The 14506-nt window shown below is 54.6% G+C and overlaps 6 protein-coding genes across 6 annotated transcripts; 2 read left to right on the top strand and 4 right to left on the bottom strand.

The window, feature by feature from the left end:
- Window positions 1-797: 797 nt before the first annotated feature.
- Window positions 798-2126, top strand: CTAM01_00314 (uncharacterized protein; the record flags this gene model as incomplete). The annotated part of the gene is made up of 1 exon (XM_060516367.1): window positions 798-2126. One exon carries the CDS (start codon window positions 798-800, stop codon window positions 2124-2126), a length of 1329 nt encoding a protein of 442 aa, XP_060388993.1.
- A 2433-nt stretch (window positions 2127-4559) lies between these two features.
- CTAM01_00313 (methylmalonate-semialdehyde dehydrogenase) lies at window positions 4560-6358 on the bottom strand (the record flags this gene model as incomplete). The annotated part of the gene is made up of 2 exons (XM_060516366.1): window positions 4560-5614; window positions 5686-6358. 2 exons carry the CDS (start codon window positions 6356-6358, stop codon window positions 4560-4562), a joined length of 1728 nt encoding a protein of 575 aa, XP_060388992.1.
- A 937-nt stretch (window positions 6359-7295) lies between these two features.
- CTAM01_00312 (calreticulin family protein) lies at window positions 7296-9348 on the bottom strand (the record flags this gene model as incomplete). Its single annotated transcript, XM_060516365.1, has 4 exons — window positions 7296-7796; window positions 7856-8640; window positions 8709-8988; window positions 9202-9348. 4 exons carry the CDS (start codon window positions 9346-9348, stop codon window positions 7296-7298), a joined length of 1713 nt encoding a protein of 570 aa, XP_060388991.1.
- A 2016-nt stretch (window positions 9349-11364) lies between these two features.
- CTAM01_00311 (methylthioribulose-1-phosphate dehydratase) lies at window positions 11365-12544 on the top strand (the record flags this gene model as incomplete). Its single annotated transcript, XM_060516364.1, has 3 exons — window positions 11365-11516; window positions 11727-12248; window positions 12451-12544. The coding sequence occupies 3 exons, from the start codon at window positions 11365-11367 to the stop codon at window positions 12542-12544; spliced, it is 768 nt and encodes a 255-aa protein (XP_060388990.1).
- Window positions 12545-13033: 489 nt separating this feature from the next.
- Window positions 13034-13673, bottom strand: CTAM01_00310 (uncharacterized protein; the record flags this gene model as incomplete). Its single annotated transcript, XM_060516363.1, has 2 exons — window positions 13034-13432; window positions 13506-13673. 2 exons carry the CDS (start codon window positions 13671-13673, stop codon window positions 13034-13036), a joined length of 567 nt encoding a protein of 188 aa, XP_060388989.1.
- A 358-nt stretch (window positions 13674-14031) lies between these two features.
- CTAM01_00309 (uncharacterized protein) lies at window positions 14032-14488 on the bottom strand (the record flags this gene model as incomplete). The annotated part of the gene is made up of 2 exons (XM_060516362.1): window positions 14032-14191; window positions 14265-14488. 2 exons carry the CDS (start codon window positions 14486-14488, stop codon window positions 14032-14034), a joined length of 384 nt encoding a protein of 127 aa, XP_060388988.1.
- Between the last annotated feature and the right edge of the window lie 18 nt (window positions 14489-14506).

Here is a 14506-nt window from a genome sequence, read left to right as displayed (position 1 = left end):
GGCCTTCTTAGGCGAGGTCGATCGGGTGGCATTGTTTCTTTAGGCACAGGCGAAAGCTCGTTCGTTTCGGAGCCGCGCAGCAAGTTCGTTAGCCAAACCTGAAAGAGTCTTCTACTTTTTTCTTCTTTTCTTACACTCTTGCTGCGGGAGTCCTCCGCCGAGTGGCAGTCGTAGGGGTCCGAAGAACTGGCCCCCATGCCGCCCTGCCGCGATATCGAGCCAGACCAAAAAAGATTGGGCTTGGATGACTTTTGGCTCAGTATCGGGTGGGAGCGACATCGTCATCTCATTCTTCGGGTCATCGCCCGATTCTTCTCTTTGCTCACCTTTTCATTCTCGTCATTGTTGCATCTTTCTTCCTGAAGTCATCTTTTGCTCGATCAAACTGCTTCTTGGGTTCCTTTTGTGAGGCCTCTTGCCACCTGATGAACAACATAGTAGCCACTCCTTGTCTTACACCCTTTCATCTGTGAATAGCGACAATCCCATTGTACCTGCTTGTCTCTTTCAGCTCGAAACTTCTTCAGCCCACGACTTACTTCTACGCCTTTGTGTCCCGTTTCTCCTCCCCGCAAGGGTCTCGGGGCCTCGTTACTCTCCTTCTGTGGTCATGAACCATTGACACAAGCCGCCACCTGACTCCCGACTTACACAACTGTTGATACGAGCCTCTGACTCTGCGGTAAAAGCTCAGACTTCACCGCTGGCCCTGCAACACCATCAAGCAACGTCCCGGCTGAAAGAGACCCAACTATTACACCATCATAAACACAATACATTACCCTCAAACTCGGAACATGTCGAGATTACGAAAATGCACACGAGTCGCGGTGCTCTCCATCCTCATCGCCTCTGCTCATGCCGCCTCCATCCCCTCCGTCTTTGGGCGACAAGACAACACTTGCGCCGCCTCGGGCTTCACCTCCTGCGGCAACGGCCTCCCAGGAAACTTTTGCTGTGGTACGGGCAAGAAATGCATCACTCTAGCCGGGAACACCACCGTCCTCTGCTGTCCCGAAGGGGAGAGCTGCAACAGAATCTCGCCCATCACATGTAACATCAACCTCCAAGATCCCGTGGCACACCCCGATGCCTCCATCAAGACCACCGTCCTCAACGGCACACTCGCAACCTGCGGCGACAGCTGCTGCCCCTTTGGATACAGCTGCAATAGCCTGTCGCAGTGCACGAAAGACTCGGACCAGACCAAGGCGCCGGAGGAAGCCTCCACCCCGGTTCCAAAGCCGACGTCGACAGCCACCACCGTTCCGAGCGTGATCCCGACGACCATCGCCGCCAGCACGACGCCCGCGGGTGACAACGATAACAACAATAACAACGACAACGGCGACAGCGACAACAAGAACGGCACCTTCCCCACCGCCATCGTCATCGGCTCTCTCTGTGGCCTCCTCGTAGGCGTAGGCCTCGGCGTCGCTCTTCTCCTCTTCTGCGCCCGCCGCCGTCGCCGCGGCCCGCCTCCACTCAGCGAGAAGAAACGCGGCGGCAGCGGTGGTCCTCGCCCGTCGACGTCCACCTCGTCCTTTGGCAACATCATCTCGGAGCCCATCCCCATCACGGACAACGCCACCGTGAGGACGGACTTTATCCTAAAGACCCCGTCCACGACGCACTCCCGCTCGCGAAGCGACTCCGGCTTCGTCACCTCGCCGGCGGGGTCTACCCCCAACAAGGGCCACAACCGCCTCTCCTCGACGGCGACGACGCTGGCGCACCACCCGATCGGGCTCGCGCGCAGCGACTCCGCCCCGCGGACGCCGCCCGGGAGGGGAGCAGGCACCGGAGCCGTCGCTCCCATCAGGGGTATGCGTCCCAACTCCGGGTCCAGGCGCCTCCAGCCGCCCAACGTGCCGAACCCGCTCGCGCCGCCGAAGCCGGGGTACATCAACAACAACAGCAGCAACAACCAATTACACCTCCAGCGCGAGCCGAGCAGCGAGAGCATCAGCGTGTTCGCGGACCCGCGAACAGTGGGCGGGCGGCCTGGGGTGAAGAGGAACACAACGTTTACGGATATGATGGAGGAGGCGGAGCTCGGTGACGTGCGGAGGGGGAAGCCGTATGTGCCGTACACGCCGCAGATGCCGTCGCAGCCTGGTCGATGATTTCTTTTTGTCTCAAGGGGAGTGAAGGGGGGGGGGGGGGATGTTGAGTGTGTCTTTCTTGATGATATTGAAGTTTTTGTAATGTCGGCATATTTGCTCCTTCGCTTCTTCTTCCCTTGTTTCTCGTATTTCTTCTCATATTCTTTAGAGAAACATTTAACATGCTGGACATGAAGACGGAGATTTGGAGAAGATTATAGGCCTGGCAGACATTCGCTTGACGCTTAGAAGACTTGGGCAGATTGTACCTCGCGGCAGTGGCAAAAGGGGCGTTTCATGTTTTTTTCTTTCCTTTGTTATCCTGGTCAGGATTATATACCCACGGTCGCTTTACTTGTCTTTCGTTGTTGGTGTAGGTTCAGTTATATAGGTTGATTAGTTTGAAGCCTAGGTGACGCTCGAATAGGCAGAAGATATATAAATACATATCTTGTTTGCACGGATATCCATGATAAGGGCTCACCCGTGACGAGAGTTTCCTTGAGAAATTAGACAATGGGAGGCATGGTTCATGTTAAGTAAGAGGTATTTAAATATTGGCTGTATATGGTTCTGGTGATGGTCTCGAAAGAGTATAACAAGAGGTCGGCCGTGAACGACAGTCATTTGGGCATTCCATGTCCGACATTTAACAACCGAAAGCGAGGTAGAAGTTCTGTGAAATGGCCTGCCATAACGGCCGAGTGCAAGTTTCATACGATAACCAGACATCGATTCACACTCAGTAAAGTCCGCACCATACCTTCCTTCCTCGACAAGAACAACAAACTACGATCGAAACGCCACTACCGACACCAAAGATACACATCTCGAAACACATCCCCAACCTCACTTCAAGCCCACCAAAAGCAATAGAACCGAAAGGAATCAATAAAAAGAACATTACCGTAGAAAAAAAAACGCCTAAAAGTTCGGACATAGTCGCACCGCCGGGATGTCTGACACCCGGGGTTGAACCCGCGATGCCGGCAATCGATGGAGGATCTGCAATCCTATGAAAACCTCACCCCCCCTCCCCCCCCCTCCACTAGGGGTATTTCCTATCAGGTGTTTAACCAATCGAATACAGCGGCCCAGGGCGTCCCCTGGGATTCGAGAGGCAAACAGAAATTGTGATCAAGGGTATCAGGTGAGCGGTGTGAGAGGTATGAGGTACGGCTTGTGGCCTTGGGGGGTGAGTTGGGATGAAAGGGTTCTGGTGAGAGGTTTGATGTTGTTTTTTCTCTTTCACCATGAGGCTGTGTACTATGAGGGTGAGTGAAAGGTGGTCTTATGGGAGGAGACTGGTTACAAAGGTGAACAAACGGCCAGACTCTTGGAACGTGATGAGCCCTGCTCAAGGGAACCACATATAACCGCGATGGTACACGTCGCAGTCGACCACGACCATAACAGACGATTTAAAAAAGACCAATATGTTACCATGGTTTTTTTGTACCTTCTCCTTCACGCAGCTAGCGCCCTGTCAGATTTCGAGACCCTAGTGCAGGTTCACAAGGCTGTGCCATATCCCGGCGTGCTATGCTCTTCTTTCGCATGGAGAAGCTGTAACAAGTCGACGCATTGATCACTTCCAAAGGGATGTCCCGGTAGAAACGCTCATGACCTGGACCCATCAGGAATAACTTCTATCCAAGTGCTTAGCCAAGAAAACTCACAAAGACGCAGACCTACTCTGTTCCGGTCTATCCAGCTTACCTCTTCTTAACTCCGTTGTGTGACACCACTAGACGCCTCATTGTGATATCATAAAACCCTCAACGTCCTTTACGAAAATCCCAAGTCAAAGAGCACGGGCTTTTCGTTCACATGGTATTGTCTCCAGTGACAGTATACACCAGGAAAAAGTGACGAGTTGCTAAAGAACATTGGAAGTGAAACATTCTAGAGTTTGGTTCGCGGAACATGATGAACGAGGCTTGTTCTTGGTCGTAATTTGTTTGTAGTGGTGGGAATAGATCACGACATATGGGTTTGAGGAGGTGCCGCCATGTTTCAAAACCAGTGAGAAGGGGTCTCAGCAGGTGAAGGTATATTGGCATATGGCAAGAGTAGGGAATCGCTCTCATGATATGTTGACCGAGGTTTTCTAAGTGAGGCACTACAAGGCGGGAAACACTTGACAGGGCGGCCTCGACATATTCTAGTCTCGCCGAGGATCATGACATACATATGGATGCGAACCATGGTATTTGTTTGAAATTTTGTTTAATTCTTTTTCTTTTTTTGGTGTGGCTATTATTCTCGAACTGTCTCTGCAGTTCTCATGATTTTTTGCCATGCCGACGTTTCAACCATCACAAAACAATAGCAATCATCCCGGTACGTGCTCAAGCAACATCTCCCTTCACAACCCACTTTACGCTGCCTGGCTCGAGGTACCTACATACGCACCATACCCACCACTCCCTTCCTCACCTCAACACACAGAACTTATGAGTGTGTAGGCATCGAGACATCAGCCTTTTGCGAAATCGCATCGGCAGACGCCCAGAAAGACGTGACCGTCTTCTGCTGCGTCAAGAAGGAAATACCGGGACGTCCGTAAAACGTGTTGGCGCCGCCCGCGGCAACACTCTTCTTGTTGCCGGTGAAGGAGAACATGGGCAGAGGAACGGGGATGGGCACGTTGATACCGACCTGGCCGGCCTCAATATTGCGGCGGAAGGCCTCGGCGGTGGCGCCGGAGCGGGTGAAGATGGCGGTGCCGTTACCATACTCGTTCTTGTTGATGAGCGCGACGGCCTCGTCAAGCGTGTCGACGTTGAGGCAGACGAGGACGGGGCCAAAGATCTCCTCCGTGTAGCACTTCATCTCTGGCGTCACGTTGGTGATGATGGTGGGCGCGACCCAGTTGCCGTTGGGGTACTTTGCGGGCTTGTAGCCGCGGCCGTCGAGGAGGATGGTGGCGCCCTCGTCCTCGGCACTCTGGATCAGGCTCTCGATGCGCTGCTTGCTCTGCGGGGAGATGACGGGGCCGAGGTCGGCACCGGCCTCGAAGCCGCCGTCAACCTTGAGCTTCTTGGCCAGCTCGGCCAGCTCGGGGAGCCACTCCTTTGTCTCGCCGACGAGGACGAGGGTACTGAGGGCCATGCAGCGCTGGCCGGCGGCGCCAAAGGCTGCGCCGACGACGCTGTTGAGGAAGTGGTTCTTGTTGCAGTCCGGCAGGACGGCGGCGTGGTTCTTGGCGCCGAGGTTGGCCTGGACGCGCTTGCCGTGGGCGGAGCCCTTGTTGAAGATGTACTCGCCGGCCTTGTTGCCTCCGACGAAGCTGACTGCCTTGATGACGGGGTCCTCGAGGATGAAGTCCACCGTCTTGTGGGCGCCGTGGACGACGTTAACGACGCCCTCGGGGAAGCCGGCCTTTTGGACGAGCTCAGCGAGGATCATGGCCGCGCCGGGGTCGCGCTCCGAGGGCTTCAGGATGAGGGTGTTGCCGGTGACGGTCGCGATGGGGATGCACCAAAGGGGAATCATGGCGGGGAAGTCTAAACCTTGTTAGCTTCGCCTCTCACTTTATTTGATGCTTCACCAAAGAAACCATGTCGGGTTCACTTACTGAAAGGGCAGATGGCAGACACAACACCCAATGGCTCACGATAGCTTCTCGTCTCCATGTCCTTGGCCACCTCCAACACCTCGCCCTTCAAGAGCTCAGGCGCACCGCAGGCGGCCTCAGCAACTTGCAGACCACGAAGAACATCGCCCCTGGCGTCGGCAAACGTCTTGCCCTGCTCGAGGGTGATGCTCGCCGCCAGACGGTCCCAGTTCTCGCGGATGAGGGCGACGAACTTGAACATGATCTGCTGGCGGGCGAGGACGCTCATGGCACGCCACTTGGGGAAGGCCTTCTCGGCCGAGTCCACAGCGGACTGCAGCTCCTCGGTGGTCATCTGCGGCACGCGGGTGACGAGGTTGTTGGTGGCCGGGTCGTGGAGGTCGATGAAGTCGGTCGCGGCCGAGGTCATGAACTTGTTGTCCAAGAAGAAGGGGGTGTCTTCTGGCTTGGCAATCTTCTCGTGGGTGTTGGGGTAGGACTCGGCCGTCGAGTCCAGGGCGGCGTTGAGGTGCTTCGCCGTGGCGTGTATCCTCCTCGCCGCGACGGCGGAGGTGGGTGAGCCGGAGGAGGCCATGATGGTAGGCTTTGAGAAGAGGAGTGACGAGCGGGTGAGAGATGCTCTAGAGGTTCGGCCAGCACCGGTAGTAATGCTTCGAGTGAATGCTCGACGCATGGTGAAAGAAAGAGGGAAAAGGAAGAAGAGGGGAGAGGAGAAGGAGGAAGAGGAAGAAGGGTATAGGAGAGGTCTCTGACGACAGCCAACGATTGGGTAAACTAGAGACAGATAGTGCTACACACTGCAAGAACAACAAACTGTCCGCTCCGTCGTCTTGGGATCGTTCGTCTCAAGCCAATTGCCAGCCACTTCTTTCACAAGAGACGCGGGCACCGGAGTTGAGCGACATCGTAGTCCCTTATAAAGTCCCAGGGAACTCGGCGAGCTCCCAGAGTGTGGGGAAAGGTTGGGGTGGGGTAAGATAACGCTGCCATGGCTCCTACTGATTCCAGAATCCCTGCCCAGTTTCCCCCAAGCTCCCAGTTGGCTCCTCCCAGCCGAAGCCGGCCCCAATGCCGCCTTATGCCGAGAGGGAACCGTGCTTTTTGGTGCTACAAGCGTCAGGTGGGCGCTCTTCGCCGGCGTAAACGGCGTAAACAGCGTATCACCCTACTGCGTACCTTATGCGGCGGAGAAGCGGCTGGTGGATCTGAGACCTTCATAGCGGGAGACCGGGGGCCACATTTGACCGCGGAGCTGATGACCTTATCTTGAGATGACGGGATGGACCTGGAACACAATTACATTTCGCTTTTAACATGTCATTTCACATCACATCTGAAATCGGAACGTAATGTTGTAATCAATCCCTTGTTTTTTGGTAGCTAGAATACACCTACGCCATGCTCTCTGTCTGTCCCTCGATGACCAAAAACAGGCATAGAATGAGGGAGTTAAACTGAAAAAAGCAGCATCCATGATTCTCTTCGGTTCCTGATACCGCCCTTGTGCTTACGTTGAAGCACGATACTTTTAGGCCTCTGGCCTTCTCCCGGCGACGATATCAAAGAGAAAGCAAACTAATTCACAATTCAATCGCAACAATCGTTCTCATCTAAGACGAGCTGCGGGTGTTGCGCTTGGTAGCGTCCTTCGCGACGTCGGCGCCAGAGGCAACAGCCTTGGTGGCCTTGTCCTTGACCTCCTTCGCCTTGTCCTTGACATCAGCCGCGGCCTTCTGGGCAGCGGGGGGAGCACCACCAGAGCTGGCAATGCCGACAATGATGGCAATCAGAGTGACGAGAAGAGCCCCGATACCGCCAGCAACCTCGGGAACGAACTTGACGGCCTGGATGGGGTCCTTCTGGGCAATGGTGATGAAGAGGTCAAGCTTCTCCTTGATGAAGTGAACGGGGTCGTCAAGGAACTTGAGGTCGTTGGGGGACTTGGGCTTCTCGGCTTCCTTGGGCTTGTCGGCGAGCTCAGCGAGCTGCTCAATGGGGTGCTTCTCCTTGAAGGTCTCCTCGGCAAGCTTGGCAGCATCCTCAACGGAGTGGCCAATGTAGATGTTGTCGAAGAGGATGTCGTTCTGCATGGTCCAGATCTCGAAGCCAATCTGTTGATTCGTTTGTTAGCAGGCGAAAGACATACCGGTACGTTATCGGGGATACTTACAGCGCCCATGGGCTCAAAGTTAGCGGGGGTCTTGTCCTCGAAGTAGTCGGGGTTCTTAATCTTGCGAGGAGCCCAGACGCCCTTGTAGGCGGGGTTGTCAATGTACGGCGCGGTCCACTTGCCCTTGTAATCAGGGTTCTTCTTCAAGGGCTTGGTCCAGGGGCCACATCCAGAAGCCTCAGTGCACTTGGGGTTGGGAACAGTAGGGGCGACCCAGTCACCATCCTCCTCATCGTCCCAGTCCTCGGGCTTCTGGGCCTCAGGGTCAGGGATGGTCTGAGCCTCATCCTCGAGCCAGTCCTCGGGCTTAGTGGCCTCCTCATCGACAATCTCGTAGGGGGCGTCCTCATCCCAGTCCTCGGGCTTCTTGGCCTCGGGGTCGGCGATGCGGGCCTCATCGACCCAGTCCTCAGGCTTGGTGTCCTTGGCGTCGTCAATCTCCTTCTCAGGGTTGACAGAGGGGGAGAAGTCCTCAAGAAGGGAGCCGGTCTTGACCTGCTCGCCGTTCTGCTGGATGATGAAAGTGTTGTTGGGGTGGACAATGAGAGTGTAGAGCTCGGTGGTCTTGACAATGCGAGCGGTGGGGGGAGAGGTAAGGTGCTTCTCCTCGTAGTCACCAGTCTTGGGGTTCTTGTGGTTGAAGATGAAGTGAACCTTGTTGGTGTGGCCGCACTTATCGGGACCGAACATGATCACATAGGGAGTGGCGTTCGAGAACTCCTCAGAGTGAAGAGCCTTGTTCTCACGGAGAAGCTTGAGGTAAGCACCACCGCACTCAAGACCGTCTGAGAGGGAACGATTGTTAGCACTCTGTTGTGAGGATGTAGTTTGAGCGAAGTGATGCGGAACTTACTCTGAAGCTTGACTTCGTACTGAACAACGAGGGTCTTGCCCTTGTTGTCAATCTTCTTAGGGAACTTGGCCGAGATGGCGTGGTGAGCGGCGGGGTTCTTGACAACAAGACCCTTGTCACCCTCCATGCCCTTGTAGACGGTAGGCTCCTCGACGGACCACTCGCCAACGTAGGCCCATTCCTCGTCATCCTTGGAGTCCTTCTTGGCGTGAGAAGGGCTCCAGCGGCTCTCCCAGTCGTCGGTGAACTGCTCCAAGAAAGGAGCCTTCAGGGTAGTAGGCTGTAGAATAAAAAAACCATTGTCAGATAATCGCTTATTTCGTTGCCTATTGCGCAGGCGCGGAGAAGCTCCAAAGAATGATTCCAGCCCGTTCCCATTATGCATTGAGCTCATGCGTCAAGCATCAGATTGCAGCGAATGAACAGTGAGGGGGAGGAAGCTTCACTCGGAACAACAAAGAAAGCCATTGGCGAGGAGAAGGGGAGAGCTTACCGTGAAGGTGGACAACTGGGGAGTGACCGAGGTAGAGGACTCAGCAGCAGTGGAGGTCTTATCCTCACTGAGGACCTTCTGAGCATCGTCGGCGTAGACGCCAGCGAACATTGCCGCGGCGGACAACGCGGCAGCGTTGAACTTCATGTTGGGCGAGATGTGGTATCGGTGTCTCGGCTTCAGTCGGGTTCAGGTAGATGAGGGGGGGAGGTAAGTAGCGTTAAAGCTGTTGGGTTGTAAAGGAAAGATTGTCAATTGAATGACAAAGAGGGTAGAAAGGGCTCCCGGTCGCAGTGGATGGAGAGGATTGGTATTTTCGAGGAGGAAATTCCCAAGGAGAGGGAAAAGAGTTTCGGAAGGAGGAATGGGGCGAGGAAGACGACGGATTTATCAGTCTGTGAGGCAGGCACGCGCAAGCGGGTTGTGCTCAACGTGTCCTTTTTTTGCGGTAAAAGGTCCCCAGCATAACCTCAGCGACCAAAAGCAGAGAGCACCCGAAAAAAAGGCCAGGTAGGGGAGAGCTCACTAAGGTGTGGCCCGTCGGGGTAAGGTTCGGCAAGGCAGAGGTTCTGAGCCAATCAAATTGACAGAAAATTGGAGAATTTTCGGGGGTACCAGCAGCGAGAGCAGTTGCCGTAGCATGCAATCCGCTACCTAGCTTCAGGGGTCGTCGGGGTAGCACGCCGCTGCCCACCGCAGCCCGGTGTAGCCAATGCAAAGCCGCTGCGGTACCTTTTTCAGTGGGCTGCTTCTGCTGACAATGACATGCGGGCTGCGGACTGTGGCTCGGTGAGGTGAGGAAAGTGCGGGGGCCCTTGGCGACGGAACGGGATCCACTGGTTCTAACAGTGAAGGGAAGGAGGGGATATTCATGGTGCTTCGACGAGCTTCCAAAGTCTCGATTGCTGATCCTGGTTGATGGACTGAGCTCTTCCGCCCTTGGCTGGGTTGCCAATCTCTCTTTTTTACACCAGTTGGCGGAAGATGAAGAGCGACTGGTGTATCGCTCTCAGAAGCATGCACTCCGCGATGTATTGCGATTCAATCGAGGCTAGTATCTGAGGTTGTCGGCTGATCCCGAAATGTCTCGAGATGGACTGTATCAGTGCCGCGCCGTTGGACCTGCCATTGCCATTCACTGCTTTACTAATATCACACACAGTCGACCAGGGTAGTAATATGGGTGCGCATTGAGCAGACAAGACTGCGAAAATGCACAGATATGCCTCGATTTAAGCCAGCGCCTGATTGACACTCGCACGACACGATCCCGGCTGGGGTTCACCGGCTCGATTGATCGAAAAGATATCCGTTTCGGGCAGGCGTGTTTGTGGATTTAATATGACAGGAGTCAGGCTTCTAATTTGTCCTAATATCTCACGAAAGCTTCCTCCTGAATAAGGGCGTCAAGGTGGGCGCTCCCCACTCGACGGGATAAATAGAAACATGGGCGTTCGACCGTCGTCGAAAAAAGGCTAGGTGTCCTCTTTTTTGTCGCATCACCTGCAGGACGCCTAATCAGCCTCAACCAGCGACCGGACTAGCTGCCGATTCTTCACCAGTCTGTCTCATCATCTCTTCTAGCACCACTTGCTGGTACCCGTCCCCTTTTCCAATGCCTGAACCCGTGCTATGAGACTTTGTCAATCCCGCCGTCGCATTTACCAGCTATGACCCGGTGCCCATTTGTAGTTGGGGCTGCCGATGGACCCGAGTTGAGAGAGCTGCGAGATGGCGAGGATTGACCAGTCGCAAGAGCCTCTGTCACTGTCTCCTAAGTCGCAACTCTTTGTAGTGGAGGAGGAGCGTTCCGTGCCTTTGCGTGCTCGCCATGTGGGGAAGGCGACAACTGCCACTGGCTCAACTCTCCTCTCGCCTCACTCAGCCTCAGATGAGCTCGTGTGGCTGGTGAGAAAATTTCCCGACTCTTGTGACTGGGAGAACTCGGTTTTACTGAGTAAATATATCGCAACCGTGAGCTCGGATTTTCCTGGATACCCGAGAAACAATTTTGTACCTCGAAACTAGGATCTCCGTTCTTTTCACTGCCATCTACGAGTTTTAGCCCGAGCCAAATCGAGCATAACAGAGTCTCACAACTCGAGAACCTCCCGTTCGCTACCCAGATTACCCCGCGAAACTCACCTTAGAAGCCAGTCCACCATGGCGTCCACAACTGAGATTGAGAACCCCGACCTGCTCGTCACCTCAAACGACCCGGAACACCCCGCGAATCTCATCCCTTCGCTTTGCGCAAAGTTCTGGACATTAGGCTGGGTTACTGGTACCGGTGGTGGCTGCTCCATTCGAGATGAGTAAGTCTATACATCTCAAGCCCTACTTGTAAATGGGATATATTTGTCCATATCTCATTCGATAATCACAACTTGCTTCCTCATTTCATACACCAAGAAGCCAAACATCGCATCATACCCCATTGCTCACAAACTTCACCTCACTTGGTGCACATACACACAAACCTACCTAAAACACATAAATCATGACTCTCACTTACACCCTCCCAGCGACCTCGTCTACCTCGCCCCCTCAGGCGTCCAAAAAGAACTCATGAAGCCTCAGGACATCTACGTCCTCTCTCTCGCCGCCCAAGAAGCATCCCTCAAAAACCGCGTTTACCTCCGCTCCCCGCCCTCCTACAAGCCTTCCCAGTGCACTCCTCTCTTCCTCGCCGCCTTCACCCGCCGCGGCGCCGGCTGCTGCATCCACACGCACTCCCACTGGGCCGTCCTCGTCACCCTCATCCTCGAGGGTCAAGGCCGCGCCGGCGGCAACGACAGGCTGTTCGAGATCAACAACATCGAACAGATCAAGGGCTTCGGAAAGGGGTTCCAGAAACAAGGCAATCTCGGGTACCACGACACCCTCCGCATCCCCGTTATCGAGAACACGGCCCACGAGGAGGACCTGACAGAGTTCCTCGAGGAGGCCATGGATAAGTACCCTGACACATACGCCGTGCTGGTGCGGAGGCACGGCGTCTATGTTTGGGGCGACAACGTCCACAAGGCCAAGACGCAGTGTGAGAGGTGAGTTTGAGTCTCTTCCTCTGTGAGAATGAGATTATCATGTCTCTCTCCTCGTTGCAGAAAATCGGGACGGAATCCTGCTCTTCCATCTTGGAAACATTCCTCCTCTTCCCTCATCCCTTGTTCCTGATTTTCTCCCATACCGATTGTTTGTCTCGCACAGAGCGAGCGTGGAAATATGCTAACGAGGACCGTTACGTAGCTTGGACTATCTCTTCCAATTGGCCGTTGAGATGAAACAGTTGGGCATTCCCTGGATCAGCGACATTCCAGTGACTGTTCCTACCCGATCCTGAAAGAAGATTACGAAGTAGAAGTCGAAGAAATCGATCTAATGACGAGGGTCTTGTGACGTCCCTGCAGTGAACAACGTGATAGGGGTCACTTACGGATGACTTACGTCTGAAACCAAACCGCCACCCGTCAAGAAGCAAATCGCATCGCGCACCGAACCAAGATAATCTTGCAAGGAGCAACGCCTCAGATCCGCTTATCACTTGGAATATGCGTTCAACTCAGTACATGGACCGCATGTCACACAAAAACACGAACACCTTCAAGCACGCACGAACTACGAGGAAGACATTGTGATATTGACGTTTGGCAGACGTTGGTGTCCGCTAGTAACATTAACACATATCCTTTAATCTGCCTATTAAATCATTGACCACATATATAGCAATCGTCTCCCAAATGGTATATACCCCTCTCCGTGAATCCATACATTCGTCCCACTCTTCCTGTCATCCTCCTTTTCATGTTCATCCTCCGAATGGCAAGGGTATTTAGATCAGGAGAGCGGCGCCAATAAGACCAACGACACCGAATGAAGCAGAGCCGACCAGAGCGGGGGCAGCAGCGTTGGCGGTGGAAGATGAGCTGGAAGCAGCCCCGGTGCCAGAGGCAGCAGATGAGCCGGAGGCGCGAGTGGCAGTGCCAGAGGCAGAGCCGGTGGCGGCGGAACCGGTAGCAGTGGCAGCTGTCGCGCTACCGCTTGAGCCAGAGCCGGATCCAGATCCAGCGGTGGCAGCGGGGGTAGCACCGCTGCTGAAGTAGTTCTCAGTGATGCATTTCTGCGTACAAGCAGCGTAGCGATCCGTGGCGGCAGCACTCCCGTCACCCTGATCACACTTGGCGACGCAGGCGGTAGTCTTGTTGACCTGGTCCTCGTTGGGGTTGGGGACCTGTGAGCACCATGTGTTAGTCTTTTGTTGAAAATCCTTCAGCTTGACGCCATTTTTGGGTCTCAAAACGTACAGAGATACACTTGGCCTGGCAGTTGACGTCGGTGGCGGGGCAGCCAGACAGGCACTTCTCGATGACAGCCTGGGCGGAGGAGGCAGCGGAAGCGGAGGTGGTAGTGGTAGACTGGGCGGCGGCCAGGACGGCGAAGGCGCCGGTGACGACGATGGAGGTGAAACGCATCTTGACTGGTAGTAGTTGGTTTTGTGCTGTTACAAAGGTGTATTAAGAATGGTGTAAGTTGTTGATATCCGAACAAGAACAGCGAATGTAGGCGTTTTGAAACAGGTGATCGAGCAACGAGTGTATGGCAGAGGCCAGAGAGAGAGGGAGGAAAGGAAGGGAGACCAGGAACAGAGTGGATGGACTGGAGGTGGGTTTAATAGTGTGCAGTGTTCCGAGCGAAAATCCATCTCTGGATCCAATGTCGACCTTTTCCCGCTCGGGGTGACAAGCCAAGGCGCGCCCCCAGGTGCCATGCTATGATTAGCCTTGGTACTCCGTAGTGTGGTCTCTTCCCTGCGCTGCCCACCCACCCCCTTCACCTCTTCAGCTGCAAAGTTGTGTGGCCCATCGATGTTCTCCGTGTGTCGATGGGCCGGGAACACGCTTGTGTCTGCACGCAACTTGCAAGGGCGGATTCTGGGGTGGGTAGACAGGGTGTGGGCTCAACGAGGACCTGGAAAGTTTTACTGCGTACACTAGGTATTAGCAGGCGACGACGACCAAGAGAGCAAAGTAAGTAAGTACTAGGTACGGAGCAGCACCACGTACTAGAAGCCAAGCCGGCCAACAAGACCTGATTCTCCTTCGGGTTGAGCTTGTGACTTGTGACTCGACTCATAGCCGGTTGCCCCCGTCCCTTGTTGTTGATGTGGGCGGAAGGACTCAAAAGCCAAACACAAGCGAAAAAAGGGGAGCCCAAAGCAAGGTTGGATGGAGGTTGACGATCGAATTGGATCGCGCCGCGTCTGGGGAAAGATTGGGACCTGCGCCATGGACTGAGGTCAGGACGT

The sequence above is a fragment of the Colletotrichum tamarilloi genome (genome assembly GCF_030869305.1).
Source record: "Colletotrichum tamarilloi strain Tom-12 chromosome Unknown Scaffold_1.1, whole genome shotgun sequence".
Taxonomy (NCBI): Eukaryota; Fungi; Ascomycota; class Sordariomycetes; order Glomerellales; family Glomerellaceae; genus Colletotrichum; species Colletotrichum tamarilloi.
Note: the sequence above shows the minus strand (reverse complement) of the source record. Positions and strands in the feature narration are given on the sequence as shown.